Here is a 16,990-nt window from a genome sequence, read left to right as displayed (position 1 = left end):
TGCCCCCACCTCACAGGGTGCCTGTTGTGGGGGGAGAAGATAGAGGAGATTGTGAGCCGCTCTGAGTCTCTGATTCAGGGAGAAGGGCTGGGTATAAATCTGCCCCCACCTCACAGGGTGTCTGTTGTGGGGGGAGAAGATATAGGAGATTGTGAGCCGCTCTGAGTCTCTGATTCAGGGAGAAGGGCGGGGTATAAATCTGCCCCCACCTCACAGGGTGTCTGTTGTGGGGGGAGAAGATATAGGAGATTGTGAGCCGCTCTGAGTCTCTGATTCAGGGAGAAGGGCGGGGTATGAATCTGCCCCCACCTCACAGGGTGTCTGTTGTGGGGGGAGAAGATATAGGAGATTGTGAGCCGCTCTGAGTCTCTGATTCAGGGACAAGGGCGGGGTATGAATCTGCCCCCACCTCACAAGGTGTCTGTTGTGGGGGGAAAAGATATTGGAGACTGTAAGCCGCTCTGAGTCTCTGATTCAGGGAGAAGGGTGGGGTATAAATCTGCCCCCACCTCACAGGGTGTCTGTTGTGGGGGGGAAAGATATTGTAAGCCGCTCTGAGTCTCTGATTCAGGGAGAAGGGTGGGGTATAAATATGCAATTCTTCTTCTTGTTCCTGTTTTTGCAGCTACAGATCACCAAGCGAATGATACCCATCTGAGAAATCACTTACTACTGGGAGATATTTATCCTGAGGTCCGAGATGTCGTCTGTATTTCGTCCATCAATCAACCAGGAGACTTCAGGCGGAGGACCCTTCAGGTACGGGAAGTAGACCCGACAAGGAAGAACAAGATCTGCTCCTGACAGGGAGAAAAAGAGCAGCTTGGTTTTTAAAACTGGCCAGAGGCTGACAAGCCATTAAACTGCAACAGGCTTATCAGGGGAAAACCGTGAAGCTGCCTTACACTGAATCTGCTCCACAACACCTCCTGGCCCGAAGGACACCCGATATTCTTTTTTCAGCCCTGGCCCCCGCCTGGTGGAATCAGCTCCCTATGGAGATCCAGGCCCTACCTGAGCTACTGCCATTTTGTAGGGCCTATAAGACAGAGCTATTCCGTCGGGGCTTTGGTTGAGGCAGCAGGCGTCCTATGCCACCAACTACTCCATCAGTCGGCCTCCCTTGTTGTGCCATCATGCTTTACAGACTATGGTGCTATTATAAGAACATAAGAGAAGCCATGTTGGATCAGGCCAATGGCCCATCCAGTCCAACACTCTGGATCACGTAAGAACATAAGAGAAGCCATGTTGGAAGAAGCCAATGGCCCATCCAGTCCAACACTCTGTGTCACAGAAGAACATAAGAGAAGCCCTGTTGGATCAGGCCAATGGCCCATCCAGTCCAACACTCTGTGTCACAGAGGAACATAAGAGAAGTCCTGTTGGATCAGGCCAATGGCCCATCCAGTCCAACACTCTGTGTCACAGAAGAACATAAGAGAAGCCCTGTTGGATCAGGCCAATGGCCCATCCAGTCCAACACTCTGTGTCACAGAAGAACATAAGAGAAGCCCTGTTGGATCAGGCCAGTGGCCCATCCAGTCCAACACTCTGTGTCACATAAGAACATAAGAGAAGCCCTGTTGGATCAGGCCAATGGCCCATCCAGTCCAACACTCTGTGTCACAGAAGAACATAAGAGAAGCCCTGTTGGATCAGGCCAATGGCCCATCCAGTCCAACACTCTGTGTCACAGAAGAACATAAGAGAAGCCCTGTTGGATCAGGCCAATGGCGCATCCAGTCCAACACTCTGTGTCACAGAAGAACATAAGAGAAGCCCTGTTGGATCAGGCCAATGGCCCATCCAGACCAGCACTCTGAAGATATTGGATTTATATCCCGCCCTCCACTCCAAAGAGTCTCAGAGCGGCTCACAATCTCCTTTCTCTTCTTCCCCCACAACTGTCCTTGAAAGGGCAGCTTCTGGGAGAGCCCTCTCAGCCCCACCCACCTCACAGGGTGTTTGTTGTGGAGCAGGAAGGGAAAGGAGATTGTAGGCCGCTCTGAGGCTCTGTCCTTGAAAGGGCAGCTTCTGGCAGATCTCTCTCAGCCCCACTAATCTCACAGGGTGTCTGTTGTGGGGGAGGAAGGTAAAGGAGATTGTGAGCCGCTCTGAGACTCTCCGGAGTGGAGGGCGGGATATAAATCCAATATCTTCATCTACCTCACAGGGTGTCTGTTGTGAGGGAGGAAGGGAAAGGAGATTGTGAGCCGCTCTGAGAGTCTCCGGAGTGGAGGGCGGGATATAAATCCAATATCTTCATCTACCTCACAGGGTGTCTGTTGTGGGGGAGGAAGGGAAAAGAGATTGTGAGTTGCTCTGAGACTCTTTGGAGTGGAGGGCGGGATATAAATCCAATATCTTCATCTACCTCACAGGGTATCTGTTGTGGGGGGAGGAAGGGAAAGGAGATTGTGAGCCGCTCTGAGACTCTTCGGAGTGGAGGGCGGGATATAAATCCAATATCTTCATCTACCTCATAGGGTGTCTGTTGTGGGGGAAGAAGGGAAAGGAGATTGTGAGCTGCTCTAAGATTCTTTGGAGTGGAGGGTGGGATATAAATCCAATATCTTCATCTACCTCACAGGGTGTCTGTTGTGGGGGAGGAAGGAAAAGGAGATTGTGAGCTGCTCTAAAACTCCTTGGAGTGGAGGGTAGGATCTAAATCCAATATCTTCATCTACCTCACAGGGTGTCTGTCTGTTGTGTGGGAGGAAGGAAAAGGAGATTGTGAGCCGCTCTGAGACTCTTCGGAGTGGAGGGAGGGATATAAATCCAATATCTTCATCTACCTCACAGGGTGTCTGTTGTGGGGGAGGAAGGAAAAGGAGATTGTGAGCCGCTCTGAGACTCTTTGGAGTGGAGGGAGGGATATAAATCCAATATCTTCATCTACCTCACAGGGTGTCTGTTGTGGGGGAGGAAGGGAAAGGAGATTGTGAGTTGCTCTGAGACTCTTTGGAGTGGAGGGCGGGATATAAATCCAATATCTTCATCTACCTCACAGGGTGTCTGTTGTGGGGGAGGAAGGAAAAGGAGATTGTGAGTTGCTCTGAGACTCTTCGGAGTGGAGGGCGGGATATAAATCCAATATCTTCTTCTTCTATCATGGTCAGCACTGTCTACTCAGGCTAACAGCTGCTCTCAGGCTAACAGCTGAGGCCTTCCACATCACCTTCTGCGCAGTCCTTTAAACTGGAGAAACTGGGAATTGAACCTGGGACTTTCTGCATGCCAAGCCGGTGCTCTGCCTCTGAGCCACACCCCCTACCCTTGCTCAAGAACAAAGTGACTTCTGTAGTCATCTATTGCCTGGCCACCATGTGCAGTGGTTACATAGGGGTGGCCAAACTGCGGCTCCGGAGCCACGTGACTCTTTCACACATATCGTGTAGCTCCCAAAGCCTCCATTGCCACATCAGCTGGCCAAAAGAAGGCATTTGTTTCTTTAAATCACTTATCCAAGTCAAGGCAGCTGGTGGCTTGGACAGTGCACTGAAGTTAAAGTTGCTTTCTTTCCACCACTCCCTCCCTTCTCTCCCACCTGTCTGTCTTCTTTCTTACCTTCCTGCCGGCTCTCAAACATTTGACTTCCTGCCTCGTGGCTCTCAAGCATCTGATGTTTATTCTGTGTGGCTCTTACATTAACCAAGTTTGGCTACCTTTGGGTTTTAGCATCAGGCCTCAGATTCAGTGGGAGCTCAAAGGAGCACAGCTCCTGAACCTTTCTGAGAGTTCCTCCTCCTCCTTCTGAGAGTTCACCTCCTTGTCCAGGACTTGGTCTCCAGACCCCTCACCATCTTTGACGCCCTCCTCTGCACCCATTCCAGCTTGTCTATGCCCTTCTTAAAATGTGGTGCCCAAAACTGAACACAATACCCCAGGTGAGGTCTTACCAGAGCAGAGTAAAACGATACCATCACATCATGTGATCTGGACACTAGACTTCTGTTGATACAGCCCAAAATTTCATTTGCCCTTTTAGCCACCACATCACATTGTTGACTCAAGTTCAGCATATGATCCACTAAGACCCCAGATCCTTTTCACACATACTACTGCTAAGACAAGTCTCTCCCAGCCTATAACCATGCATGGGATTTTTCCTACCAAATTGCAGAACTTTACATTTATCCCTGTTAATATTCATTTTATCGATTTTAGCCCAGTTTTCCAGCCTGTCAAGGTCATCCTGGATCCTGTTTCTGTCTTCTACTGTATTTGCAACCCCTCCCAATTTAGTATTATTGGCAAATTTAACAAGCGTTCCCTCTATTCCTTCATCCAAATCGTTGATAAAGATGTTGAAAGATGTTGAACAAAACAGGTCCCAGGACAGATCCTTGAGGCCCTCCACTTGTCACTCCTCTCCAAGAGGATGAGGAACCATTCACAAGTACTCTTTGGGTGCGATCTCTCAACCAGTTACAGAGCCACCTAACAGTAACAGGATCCAAACCACATTTTACCAACTTCTCAACAAGGACAGTATGTGGAACCTTATCAAAAGCCTTACTGAAATCAAGATAAACGACATCTACAGAATTCCCCTGATCCAACAAGGTAGTCACTTTCTCAAAAAAGGAGATCTGGTTAGTTTGACATGACTAGTTCTTGAGAAACCCTTGCTGGCTCTTAGTAATCACATCCATTCTTTTTAAATGTTCCAGGACATTAGCCACTGTGTGTGTGTGTGTGTGTGTGTGTATGTATGTGTGTGTGTATGTATGTGTATGTATGGTCACTGTGTGATACAGAGTGTTGGACTGGATGGGCCATTGACCTGATCCAACATGGCTTCTCTTATGTTCTTAGGACCGACTGTTTGATGATTTGTTCTAAAACTTTTCCAGGTATAGACGTCAAGCTGACGGGTCGGTAGTTACCCGGATCCTCTTTTTTCCCCTTCTTGAAGATAGGGACAACATTCGCCTGCCTACAATCTTCCGGCACCTCTCCTGTTCTCCAAGAATTCTCAAAAATAGCCAGAGGCTCAGAAATTACATCCGCAAGCTCTTTTAGAACCCTTGGATGCAGCACATCTGGCCCTGAGGACTTAGTTTCATTTAAAGAAACTAGGTGCTTATGTACTACCCCATGCTGATCCTAGGTTGGAACTTCATACCCTCCTTATATGTTCTGTTTTTGCCATGTTGAGCACCGTTTCCCTCAGAAGAGAAGACTGAGGAAAAGTAGGAATTGAGCAGTTCCGCCCTCTCTTCATTACCTGTTACAATTTCACTTTCCTGCCATCGCAGTGGGCCTACCATGTCCTTGCTCTTTTTCTTACTCTGAACATAAGAAAAGAACCCTTCTTTGTTGTTTTTAGCATCTTTGACCAGCCTAAGCTCATACTGAGCTTTAGCTTTCCTGACTTTTTCTCTACAAGCACTGGTGATTGGTTTATATTCATCCTTGGTTATAAGGCCCTCCTTCCAATTCCTAAAAGAGTCTTTTTTTATTTCTCAAGTCTTTAGAGAGCTGTTTATGGAGCCACTTCGGCTTCTTTAGGCTTTTTCCATTTTTTCTTCTCATAGGAATCGTCTGTGATTGCGCTTTCAGTATTTCGCTTTTAAGAAACTCCCGCCCCTCCTGAACCTCCTTCCTCCTAAGCAGGTCTCAGATTCAGTGGGAGCTCACAGGAGCACAGCTCCTGAACCTTTCTGAGAGTTCCACCTCCTTGTGCATTGAATAGTATCTGCAGCTGCATAACAATCCCTGGATGAGCTCTACCACTTATTTTTCTGCAAAATGACCCCTGTTCCTAAGTATTCCTGATCATGGGATTTTACACAGCATAGTTCAAGTTTATCGAAGTTTGCCTTTCAGAAGTCCAACCTATAAGTCTGACTACGTATAGCTTTTCCCTTCCCTAAGACTGTAAATTCCAAAATCACACGGTCACTACTGCCCAGGGTGCCCACTATTTCCACTTCTTCAATCAATTCTTCCTTGTTGATGAGAATCAAATCCAAGGTAGCAGATCCCCTTGTTTCCTTCCTCACTTTCTGGAAAAGGAAGCTGTCAGCAAGACAAGTCAGGAATCTATTTGACTTTTCAACTTTAGCAGAGTTGGACTTCCAACAGACGTCCGGGTAACTGAAATCTCCCATGATCACTGTATCCCTTCTCTTGGAAAACTTTGCAATCTGTTGCAGGAGTATCTCATCCAAGTCCTCTGCCTGGCTTGGTGGTCTATAGCAGACCCCCACAATAATATCACTGTTTTTTCTTACTCGTTTTATTTTTACCCAGAGACTCTCAACTGAGCTGTCATGCTTAGATTCACATATTTCCTCACAAGTATATATTTCCATCACATATATTGCTACACCTCCGCCCTTTCTCATTTGCCTGTCCCTTTTAAATAAGTTGTACCCCTGAATCCTAATATTCCAGTTGTGAGTGTCATCCCACCAAGTTTCAATAAGGTCTATTATGTCATAGTCTCCTTCCTTTATTAGGACTTCCAGTTCCTCCTGTTTGTTTCCCATACTCTGTGCATTAGCGTAGAGACCTCGGAATCCACGTTTTATGCATCCCGAGGGTTTAGTTTCCGTAAAAAACCCTGCAAGTTCACATTACTTAGGAGGAGGAGAGGAGGTGGCTGAGAGGTGATACGATCATCATCTTCAAGTACTTGAAGGACTGTCATAGTGTGGAATTGTTTTCTGTGGCCACAGAAGGTAGGACCAGAACCAATGGGTTGAAATTAATTCAAAAGAGTTTCCAGCTCAACATTAGGAAGAACTTCCTGAGCGTTAGAGCAGTTCCGCAGTGGAACAGGCTTCTTCGGGAGGTGGTGGACTCTCCTTCCTTGGAGTTGTTTAAACAGAGGTTAGAGGCCCATCTGACAGCAATGAGGATGCTGTGAATTTAGGGGGAGGTTTTTGTGAGTTTCCTGCATTGTGCAGGGGGTTGGACTAGATGACCCTGGAGGTCCCTTCCAACTCTTCAATGATTCTAACAGGCTTCCTCGGGAGGCGGTGGGCTCTCCTTCCTTGGAGGTTTTCAAACAGAGGCTAGATGGCCATCTGACAGCAATGAAGATCCTGTGAATTTAGGGGGAGGCGTTTTGTGAGTTTCCTGCATTGTGCAGGGGGTTGGATTAGATGACCCCGGAGGTCCCTTCCGACTCCATGATTCTATGATTCTATGAAATAAACACTAATAAAGTGAATGGTTCTGTTCTCTCACATTTTATCCACCGTGAGGTAGATTAGGCTGAGAGACGGAATTCTCTCCATATAAGCTTAACAGCTTAGCAGAGATTTGAAAGCTGTAGGTACTTGCACCACTACAGTGGCTCATGATTTAGGGAGAGAACCTCAGATCAGACTGCCCAGTGGAATGCGAACACAGAAATCTGCAAAATGGCATTTGGCAAGGCTGAATGGCAGGCCCCACAACTTGTGACCTTCGAAGCTTGCAGAAGAGACGTCTGTCTGAGACGGAACGAGGCGGCAAAACCCCCCTTCCCCAGGACAGAGGTCACAGGTGGCCAGGTGCATTCAACTTGTGGCACCAAAATGTTTGGGGCTCTTGCCAAGAGAAGATGATGAGGATATTGGATTTATATCCCTCCCTCCACTCTGAATCTCAGAGTGGCTCACAATCTCCTTTTATCTTCCTCCCCAACAACAGACACCCTGTGAGGTGGGTGGGGCTGAGAGGACTCTCACAGCTGCTGCCCTTTCAAGGACAACCCCTGACAGAGCTATGGCTGACGCAAGGCCATTCCAGCAGCTGCAAATGGAAGAGTGGGGAATCAAACCCGGTTCTCCCAGATAAGAGTCCACACACTTAACCACTACACCAAACTGGCTCTCCAGAGCTCCAGGTTTGCAGAACTCCCAAGGAAACAACATGCAAGACCCAGATTTGAATACAAGGAGATTTTAATAACCAGTGATCAAGCTTACAGAAATAGCAGGCTAAGCTCCCAGCCACAGGGTCTCTCTCACACACACACACACACACAGCAGCACTGAGCCAGACCTTGATAAGAGATGGATCGCTAAAACAAAGCATCTTATACCCCAATTGCTGGCTACAAGTCAAAAAATAGCATCATCAAAGCTACATCCTAGACACTGACAGACTTTGCACCTGGCACTCAGTGGCAGAGGAAAACAAGCCAGCTTCCTAGACAAGAACTCGGGAGGGTGTGAATGAAAACATTCTCTGGGGAGCAGCCTGCTGGCCGTAGTCCTAGGTGATTCAGAAACATAGCAAGAGCCAAACGGAAGTTATGGAGGCCAGACACAAAGCCAGACTTTCGGCGTCACCCGTTCTCTTCTACCCGCTGCTGCACTGAAACCGGAGGCTATCGGCTGCCACCACAGACGTGTTCAGACAACTACCAAAAACGAAGCAGCCATTTGGTTTTAAGGAAATGAGATTTGCTCAGAAGATTTTTGAATGCAGAAGATGGACACCACCTTGGGGGATTTTACCTGCTGGGAGTTCGTAGACAATGTCATTTGGATAGAGGATCTGTGGGGGTGTCCCCTTCTCTGGTGCCCCTGAGAGAAAGAAATTAATAGAAATAATGAAGTTAATTAATAGAAAAAAATGAAGAAAGGTTAAAACACTTGGGGCTCTTTAGCTTGGAGAAACGTTGGCTGAGGGGTGACATGATAGAGGTTTACAAGATTATGCATGGGACAGAGAAAGTAGAGAGAGAAGTACTTTTCTCCCTTTCTCACACAAGAACATAAGAGAAGACATGTTGGATCAGGCCAATGGCCCATCCAGTCCAACACTCTGTGTCACACAGTGGCCAAAAACCCAAGTGCCATCAGGAGGTCCATTGAATGAAATTCACTGCCACAGGAGGTGATGGCAGCTATAAGCAAAGACAGTCTCAAGAAGGGATTGGATAAACATCTGGAGCAGAGGTCTATCAGTGGCTATTAGCCACAGAATATTGCTGGAACTCTGTCTGGGGCAGTGATGCTCTGTATTCTTGATGCTTGGGATGGGGGGAAACAGTGGGAGGCTTCTAGTGTCCAGGCTCCACTGATGGACCTCCTGATGGCACCTGGGTTTTTTGGCTACTGTGTGACACAGAGTGTTGGACTGGATGGGCCATTGGCCTGATCCAACAGGGCTTCTCTTATGTTCTTAAGTTGTGACGGGAAGCCTTCAGATTTCTCCCTCCCCACACCACTAGATTGGATCCCCGCGGACCTGTTCCTCTGGCAGAGGCGTCTTTATCCCTCCTGCACAAGGCAGAACTGCTTCGTGCACCGTTAGCTGTCTTGAGTCTAAGGAGATAAAGTTGGGATATAAATATTTCAAAGGAGTGAATAAATTAGGCGCCTCTCCATAATTCAAGAGGCAAAGTGAAAGAGGCTCTTCGATCAGGGGGAAGACGTCTTTCACTGCAGGAGGGCATCCTCGTTAGCAGAACAGATCCAAGGGACCCAACCCAGTATTTATTCAAACCAGGTTTAAATGGTGCTTGCCAACACCTTTCCTGGAACCCAACAAGTGATTTGAGAAAGTGGAGTGGGGGGGGGGAGTGAGGCTCTTGCCCACAGCACTTCTGTTGGGCCACCGGAGAAGAAGATATTGGATTTATATCCCACCCTCCACTCCAAATCTCAGAGTCTCAGAGCAGCTCACAATCTCCTTTATCTTTCTCCCCCACAACAGACACCCTGTGACAACTCTGGGGCGACTCTGCCAAAGCTATGGCTGCCCCAAGGCCATTCCAGCAGCTGCAAGTGGAGGAGTGGGGAATCCAACCTGGCTCTCCCAGATAAGAGAGCTCTGGCTGCCCCAAGGCCATTCCAGCAGGTGCAAGTGGAGGAGTGGGGAATCCAACCTGGTTCTCCCAGATAAGAGAGCTCTGGCTGATCCAAGGCCATTCCAGCAGCTGCAAGTAGAGGAGTGGGGAATCAAACCTGGTTCTCCCACATAAGAGAGCTCTGGATGACCCAAGGCCATTCCAGCAGCTGCAAGTGAAGGAGTGGGGAATCAAACCCGGTTCTCCCAGATAAGAGAGCTCTGGCTGACCGAAGGCCATTCCATCAGGTGCAAGTGGAGGAGTGGGGAATCAAACCTGGTTGTCCCAGATAAGAGTCCGCGCACTTAACCACTACACCAAACTGGCTCTCCCCTGGAGTTGGAATTGGCTGATGAATTAGGAGTGGCAGCTGTCATCACAGGGTTGATTTCATTCTCTCCCAGTCTTCTTTCCAGTGTGTTTTTTTTTTAAATTATCCCTCTTCCCCCCTGCACTTGAGCTTCCTGTGTGTGGCCCCGCCTCCTGAGGCAGCCATCTTGTGGTTGTCCGCACCACCTTGTGTTAGAATTCCAAAGGTGCCCAATTGAAACACTGGCTGTTAGCAGTTTTCATTGGAGCCCATTAAAGTCTCCCTTCTGGGCACCACAAATGACTTCCATTTCATTTTAAAAAAAAATAACACAGAGACCCTCCTCATAAGGGCCGTTTTAAGGGACTCATTGACTTCTCCAAGAGTTCCAGCAAGAATCATTGGCTGCCTGATGGGAATGTTATCTTGCCCACTTTAAAGAGCTACGTTAGCGACCATTCCCTCCCCCCCCCAAAAAAACTCAACTCAAGGTGCTGGTTGGGAAAATACCACCCATCTGTTGGGCTCTGGAGGAAGGAACCAACCGGTTAGGCCAGGGCTAGCCAAGGTACCAGAGTTTGGTTATCCACTTGATAAGGAAAGGCAGTTTTTAAAAGTACCAGGATTAAGCCCAGAGAGAAGGGTTTGCCCATGGGAAGGAGGAAGGCATGGGGGGAAACGTTACCCTCTTTGTCTTCCATAGACTATTTGCGTGTGTGAAAAACGCTGTGGAGTTGCAGCCGACTTATGGTGACCCCACAGCTCATGTTCCCTCTAAGCTGTGGAGTCTTGTGAGCAAAAATTCCACTTCACGAGCTACAGGCATTAAAGTTGTGCACGAGCAACTGGGCTACTGCATAAATCAGTTTGCTTTGGGGCCATCTTTCCCGAGCTAAAACAAAAAATGTGTGAGCTGGAGGTTAAAAAACCGTGAGCTGGCTCACACTAACTCAGCTCAGAGGGAACACCGTTGACAAGAGATGAACGGAGGTGGTTCCCCATTGCCTGTCTCTGCATAACGATCCTGGGCTTCCTTAGTGGTCCCCCCATCCAAACACAAACCAGGGCTGACAGTGCTTCGCTTCTGGGATTAGGGTCAGGTCAGCCTGGGTTAACTCGTGGACATTCGATGAAATTGCTGAGCAGACAGGTTAAAACGGATAAAAGGGCAACTAGAATGATTACAGGTTTGGAACACTTTCCCTATGAAGAAATGTGAAAGTGCTTGGGGCTCTTTAGCTTGGAGAAACGTCGACTGCGGGGTGACATGATAGAGGTTTACAAGATAATGCATGGGATGGAGAAAGTAGAGAAAGAAGTACTTTTCTCCCTTTCTCACAATACAAGAACTCGTGGGCATTCGATGAAATTGCTGAGCAGTCAGGTTAGAACGGATAAAAGGAGGTACTTCTTCACCCAAAGGGTGATTAACATGTGGAATTCACTGCCACAGGAGGTGGTGGCGGCCACAAGCATAGCCACCTTCAAGAGGGGTTTAGATAAAAATATGGAACACAGGTCCATCAGTGGCTATTAGCCACAGTGTGTGTGTATATATAAAAATTTTTGCCACTGTGTGACACAGAGTGTTGGACTGGATGGGCCGTTGGCCTGATCCAACATGGCTTCTCTTATGTTCTTATCCGGGTCAGGTAAACGGACTGTTTAGTCCACCAAATAAATACTACAGGTTGGTCTGGAGTAGAAGACAACAAGAGACAAAGGGTGGGGGGCTTAACCCAAAATAAATTGAATTAAGAAAGGACCAAAAGGTTAAGGAAATCAGAATATAAGGACCCAATAGTTCTGCGTCTAAACTTGAAGCATAAATATTACCAAATATAAGGAAATATACAGGTATTGATTACAAAGTCAATAAAAACCAATACAGGCTCTCGTAAGAGCCTCCGTTCGGAATAAATTCATACATCTATCCCAAAAGTCAACCATTATTGACCCTGACCAGACGTGTTTTGGCCCACTGACCTTCCTCAGTGGCCAAACCACATTGTTACAGAATGGCTCCAGACGTGCCAATAATACAGTCATTTCTCAGACCAAGCTGATATTGTTTCATAATAATTATCTGTGACCTAAAGCTGAGATACAAATCAGAGGCCTCATTCTACATAGCTTGTTGCCGGGCCAGGTAGTACCCTCCCTATAAATAATGGGGCCAGTCATAAGATGCAAGTCCAGCAGTGCCTCAAAATCCAAAAAGATTTTCAGAAGATAACCTTTTGGAAGTCAATGCTCCCCTGCTCAGATTCATCAGTGGTATCTGAGGTAAAGAACTTTGACTCACAAGTTTCTGCCCTGAAAATCCTGTTGCTGCTGAACTCAAATCGAGCAAATAAAACCTGGTCTCCAATATTGTTACTATCACAAAGATCATATTTCCTTCTTTGATGTTAGTGTCTGAGGGAAACTTGTGTGTCAGAGAGCCTGGATATTCCAAGGGGAGGTCGCCATGGCCCTCCCTTCTGCTCGCCCCAAGACCGAAGCCCCCAAAGCCAAAATCTGTCGGAATCAGGGCCACGGAGCCTCCCCCAGTCACCTTGAGAAGGCAGAGAGAGGGTTGTACATTTCGTGAAATATTTTTTTTAATGAAACAAATAGTTTATTGAAGTATTTGATCCTGTTTCCATATAAACAATACGTAACATAGCATCTATAGGAAAGGAAAGGTCTCCAGTGCAAGCACCAGCCGTTTCCGACTCTGGGGTGATGTTGCTCTCACGACGTTTTCACGGCAGACTTTTTACGGGGTGGTTCGCCATTGCCTTCCCCAGTCATCTACACTTTCCCCCCAGCAAGCTGGGGACTCATTTGATCAACCTCGGAAGGATGGAAGGCGGAGTCAACCTCGAGCCGGCTACCTGAAAACCCAGCTTCCACTGGGGATTGAACTCAGGTCGTGAGCAGAGCTTAGGACTGCAGTACTGCTGCTTTAACACTCTGCATCACGGGGCTCTTATAGCATATATAACATACCTCAATACTTCAACTACTTTTTCCCCTTTTCCTTTTTATTTCCTTTCCCCCCTCCCCTCGAAACGACTAGTAATAATTCCTTATTTTATATCTGTAACCATAAGCACGCCTTTTGGAGTTTAACCAATATATCATTATTGGCCCCGCCTACTTTTAAAGGTCAAGGTAGTCCCCTGTGCAAGCACCAGTCGTTTCCGACCCTGGGGTGACGTTGCATCATGACGTTTTCATGGCATACTCTTTATGGAGTGGTTTGCAGAGTGTTAAAGCAGCAGTACTGCAGTCCTAAGCTCTGCTCACAACGTGAGTTCGATTCCCAGCAGAAGATGGGTTTTCAGGTAGCCAGCTCGAGGTTGACTCAGACTTCCATCCTTCCGAGGTTGGTAAAATGAGGACCCAGCTTGCTGGGGGGAAAGTGTAGATAACTGGGGAAGGCAAGGGCAAACCACCCCATAAAAAGTCTGCCGTGAAAACCATGTCACCACAGAGTCAGAAACGACTGGTGCTTGCACAGGGGACCTTTCCTTTACTTGCCATTGCCTTCCCTAATCATCTACACTTTCCCCCCAGCAAGCTGGGTACTCATTTTACCACCCTCAGAAGGATGGAAGGCTGAGTCAATCTCGAGCTGGCTACCTGAACCCAGCTTCCACTGGGATCGAACTCAGGTTGTGAGCAGAGTTTGACTGCAGTTTTACCACTGCCCTACTTTTACCCATCTTATATACTCAGACCACCTCTTCTTAACTTCTACAATCTCATCCTCATCTAGCTTTTTCTGTTTTAATATTGTTAATATGTCCGACTGTACCCATTCATATATATAACCATTTTCCATCTGTCTATAGTCCATTTTGTAGCATCTTTCCAGCCCAACGCTATAACCGCCTGGACAGCTAAAATCATAGCTTTAAATAGATCCTGATAGGATTTGTCTATGTTATAGTTCCCCAAAATTCCCACAAATAACGCTTTCCCCAATAACTCCACTTTAACCTTACATAATTCCGCTACATTTTCCAAGATCTTTTGCCAGAATTTAGTCACCTTAGAACCAGTGTTCCCTCTAAGCTGAGTAAGTGTGAGCTAGTTCACAATTTTTTAGCCTCATTTTTTGACTCCGCTCAAGAAAAATGGCCCCAGAGCAAACTCATCTATGCACTTCACAACTTTAATGCCAGTCGCTCACAAAGTAGAATGTTTGCTCACAAGACTTCAAGGCTTAGAGGGAACATTGCTTAGAACACTCCCACCAAAGTTGTGCATAATATCCCTTTTCCTTTTTACAACGCCAACAATCGGATGCCGTTGTGTACAATAAAATAAGATGTGCAGGATGTTTCAAACAGAAGCAGACGGACAGCTTCAAGGCTGTGGCTGAGACGGTGACAGGGGCAAAAAACCTAGGCCGATTTCGCACTAGAGCTTTAATCCTGGTTTAACTCTATCCCCAAACTGACTTTCTACACTAGAATCATAGAGTCAGAGAAACCAACTTTATGACTCTATGATTCTATGGTTTTAGTGTAGAAAGTCAGTTTGGGGACAAAGTTAAATCAGGATTAAAGCTCTAGTGCGAAATCGGCCCTACTCTCAGTCCCCGGACCAAAAGAAGCCAGGCTATGCGTGACAAGATCTAGGGCTTTCTCGGTGGCAGCACCAGAGCTTTGGAATGCTCTTCCAGAAGCCATACGGGCCCTGCGGGATCTGTCTGCGTTCCGCAGGGCCTGTAAGACCGAGTTGTTCAAGCAGGCCTTCGAGGCTTGATGAAGATGGCTGCCACCGGACATCACACAGAACGCCGGTGTTCACGGCTTGGAATTCTAATGCCGCTATAATGTATTCAGCACCATATAATGGTTTTAATAATCTCGAATTGTAATAAGTTTTTAAACTGAAAATGTAAATTATGGTTTTATATATCTTATTTGTTTAATTGTCTAGATACTGTGAGCCGCCCTGAGTCCGCTTGCGGAGAGGGCGGGATATAAATCAAATGTAATAAATAAATAAATAAATGACGAACCGGGGGTCCCTTTCTAACACACCCAGGGAAATGCTGCTTGCCACTTTGGGGTCAGTCAGTAATTTTTCTCCAAGCCACTTTTGCCCAGGGATCCTGGAGGGTTTTTGCTAACTTCTGGGCACGGAGCAGGGGTCACTGGGGATTTGTGGAGGGAGGTATCTGTGAGTTTCCTGCATTGTGCAGGGGGCTGAACACGACGGCCCTGGAGGACCGTTCCAACTCTATGATTCTGTGATTCTATGCGCTTTTTTATAGTGTTGTTTTGATGGCATTTGGTAGTAAGTATTGTTCACTGGCGTGTGGGAGGGGTGGTAACTGTTCTCTAGTAAATTGTGTGATGGCATGTTGAGAAGACGCTGCCCGTTCTTTCTTACTCTGTTCTTTCGTATGCTAAAAGTATTCCTTCAGGCGTAGATGGTGGGGAAAGTATTAAGGTGGCTTTTTGGTTGCCCTTAATATAGGGCATTACAAACCTTTCACTTTTGAATTTATTGAAGGGTCAGTTTCAATAATATTTCCCCGCACTTCTCGGAATATGGCTGTTTTCTACTTTTGTTACCTTGCAGAAAGACGGGGGGGAGGGGGAGGGAGCTTTCTCTTTTATTGCGGCCACGAAGCCTCTCGCACAGGTCTCGCCGAAAGCTACCATTATTGCGAAGTGCTCTTTTAAAAGTCAGCGCCTCTCACGCCGGACCAGAAAAAGCTCTCATAATAGCATGGTTCGGACAAAACTGTGGATGATTCTGGGAGCCAAAGAGAGAAGCTAAGCTGGGGGGGGGGATTCTGAGCAGACCCCCCCTTCCCCCACCAAAGCAGAATTCAGCCCTGACCCTCCAGTGGCCAACTGTGTCCAAGATAACACTTCTGCAAAGAAAAGCTCGCTATTATCGCTTACTCAGATGACGCGGCGCGCTTTATGGAATGATGTGCCCAACGGACAGGCTTCTGCCGCAAAGAGATTACAATCAAAATTAAGCCAGGGAAGAAGGAGGAGATAAGAAAGGAAGGGAAGAGAGAAGCGACAGTGTTAAGGATCTGGGAAGCACACCCCACCTCCCGTCCCAACACAATTCACCTACAGGGTAGCAGTGAGGAGCCGTTGTGTCCTGTCGCGCAAATCTCCCAGGTGCAGACAGAGGTAAGGTTTGCAGCCCGATCCCACGCAGATTCGGGCATGTTTAAGCTTGCGAATTTCAATGGCCACACTAGGGTTACTAGGAAAGGAACTGAAGACAGACCAGCCTACCAGGTATTTAATACCCTTGTCTCCAGCCATGGTGCGGCCTCATTAAGAATAATGTGAGCCGTTCTGGTCACTGTGTCTCAAAAAAAGACACCGCAGAGCCGGAAAAAGGAACAGGAAAGGGGAGCCAAGATAATTAGGGGGTTGGAGCACTTCCCCTGTGAGAAAGGGATAAAAGAGCATGATTGTTTATTCGTTTAGAGAAAAGACTACCAAGGGGAGCCACAGAAAGCAGCAAAGATTTACAAAAGATTTACAAATAAATGTTACTGAAAAGTTACAAATGGGATGGAGAGAGTGGATCGTAAGCATTACCCTCTGAGACTTTTTTATTAAAGGGTGTGTCAGAACTTGAAGAACTTCAAACGAGGCCCATTACTTTGTTGCAAAAGTATAAGGCGTTTATTGAGAACTGCGTTCAGTGGAGACACAAGTTGACTCTGATAACAGGCTCAGCGATTGATACATTTTTTATGCAGTTGTTACCTAAACAATAAAACCATTTCTCACACTCTGGGAGACAGTTGTCTGTTCCCAGGGTCCCTTATCTCTGAGGGGAGGAAGGAGTCCTGCTGTGATGCTCTGGTCGGTCAGCTTCAAAGGACACCTGCAGATGTT

At 47.1% G+C, this 16,990-nt stretch overlaps 1 protein-coding gene across 1 annotated transcript in view; it reads right to left on the bottom strand.

Annotated features, from left to right (window-relative positions):
* The window catches only part of IL1RAP (interleukin 1 receptor accessory protein), a 131,632-nt gene that overhangs the window by 64,880 nt on the left and 49,762 nt on the right, over nucleotides 1–16,990 (bottom strand). Inside the window, exons 6-7 of the mRNA XM_060242786.1 lie at nucleotides 8,463–8,531; nucleotides 671–800 (exon numbers count right to left, since the gene is read on the bottom strand). Of these exons, the coding sequence (XP_060098769.1) occupies nucleotides 671–800; nucleotides 8,463–8,531 (199 nt within the window). The remainder of the gene's footprint in view (nucleotides 1–670; nucleotides 801–8,462; nucleotides 8,532–16,990) is intronic.

The sequence above is a fragment of the Heteronotia binoei genome, chromosome 6 (genome assembly GCF_032191835.1).
Source record: "Heteronotia binoei isolate CCM8104 ecotype False Entrance Well chromosome 6, APGP_CSIRO_Hbin_v1, whole genome shotgun sequence".
NCBI classification, from domain to species: Eukaryota; Metazoa; Chordata; class Lepidosauria; order Squamata; family Gekkonidae; genus Heteronotia; species Heteronotia binoei.
Note: the sequence above shows the minus strand (reverse complement) of the source record. Positions and strands in the feature narration are given on the sequence as shown.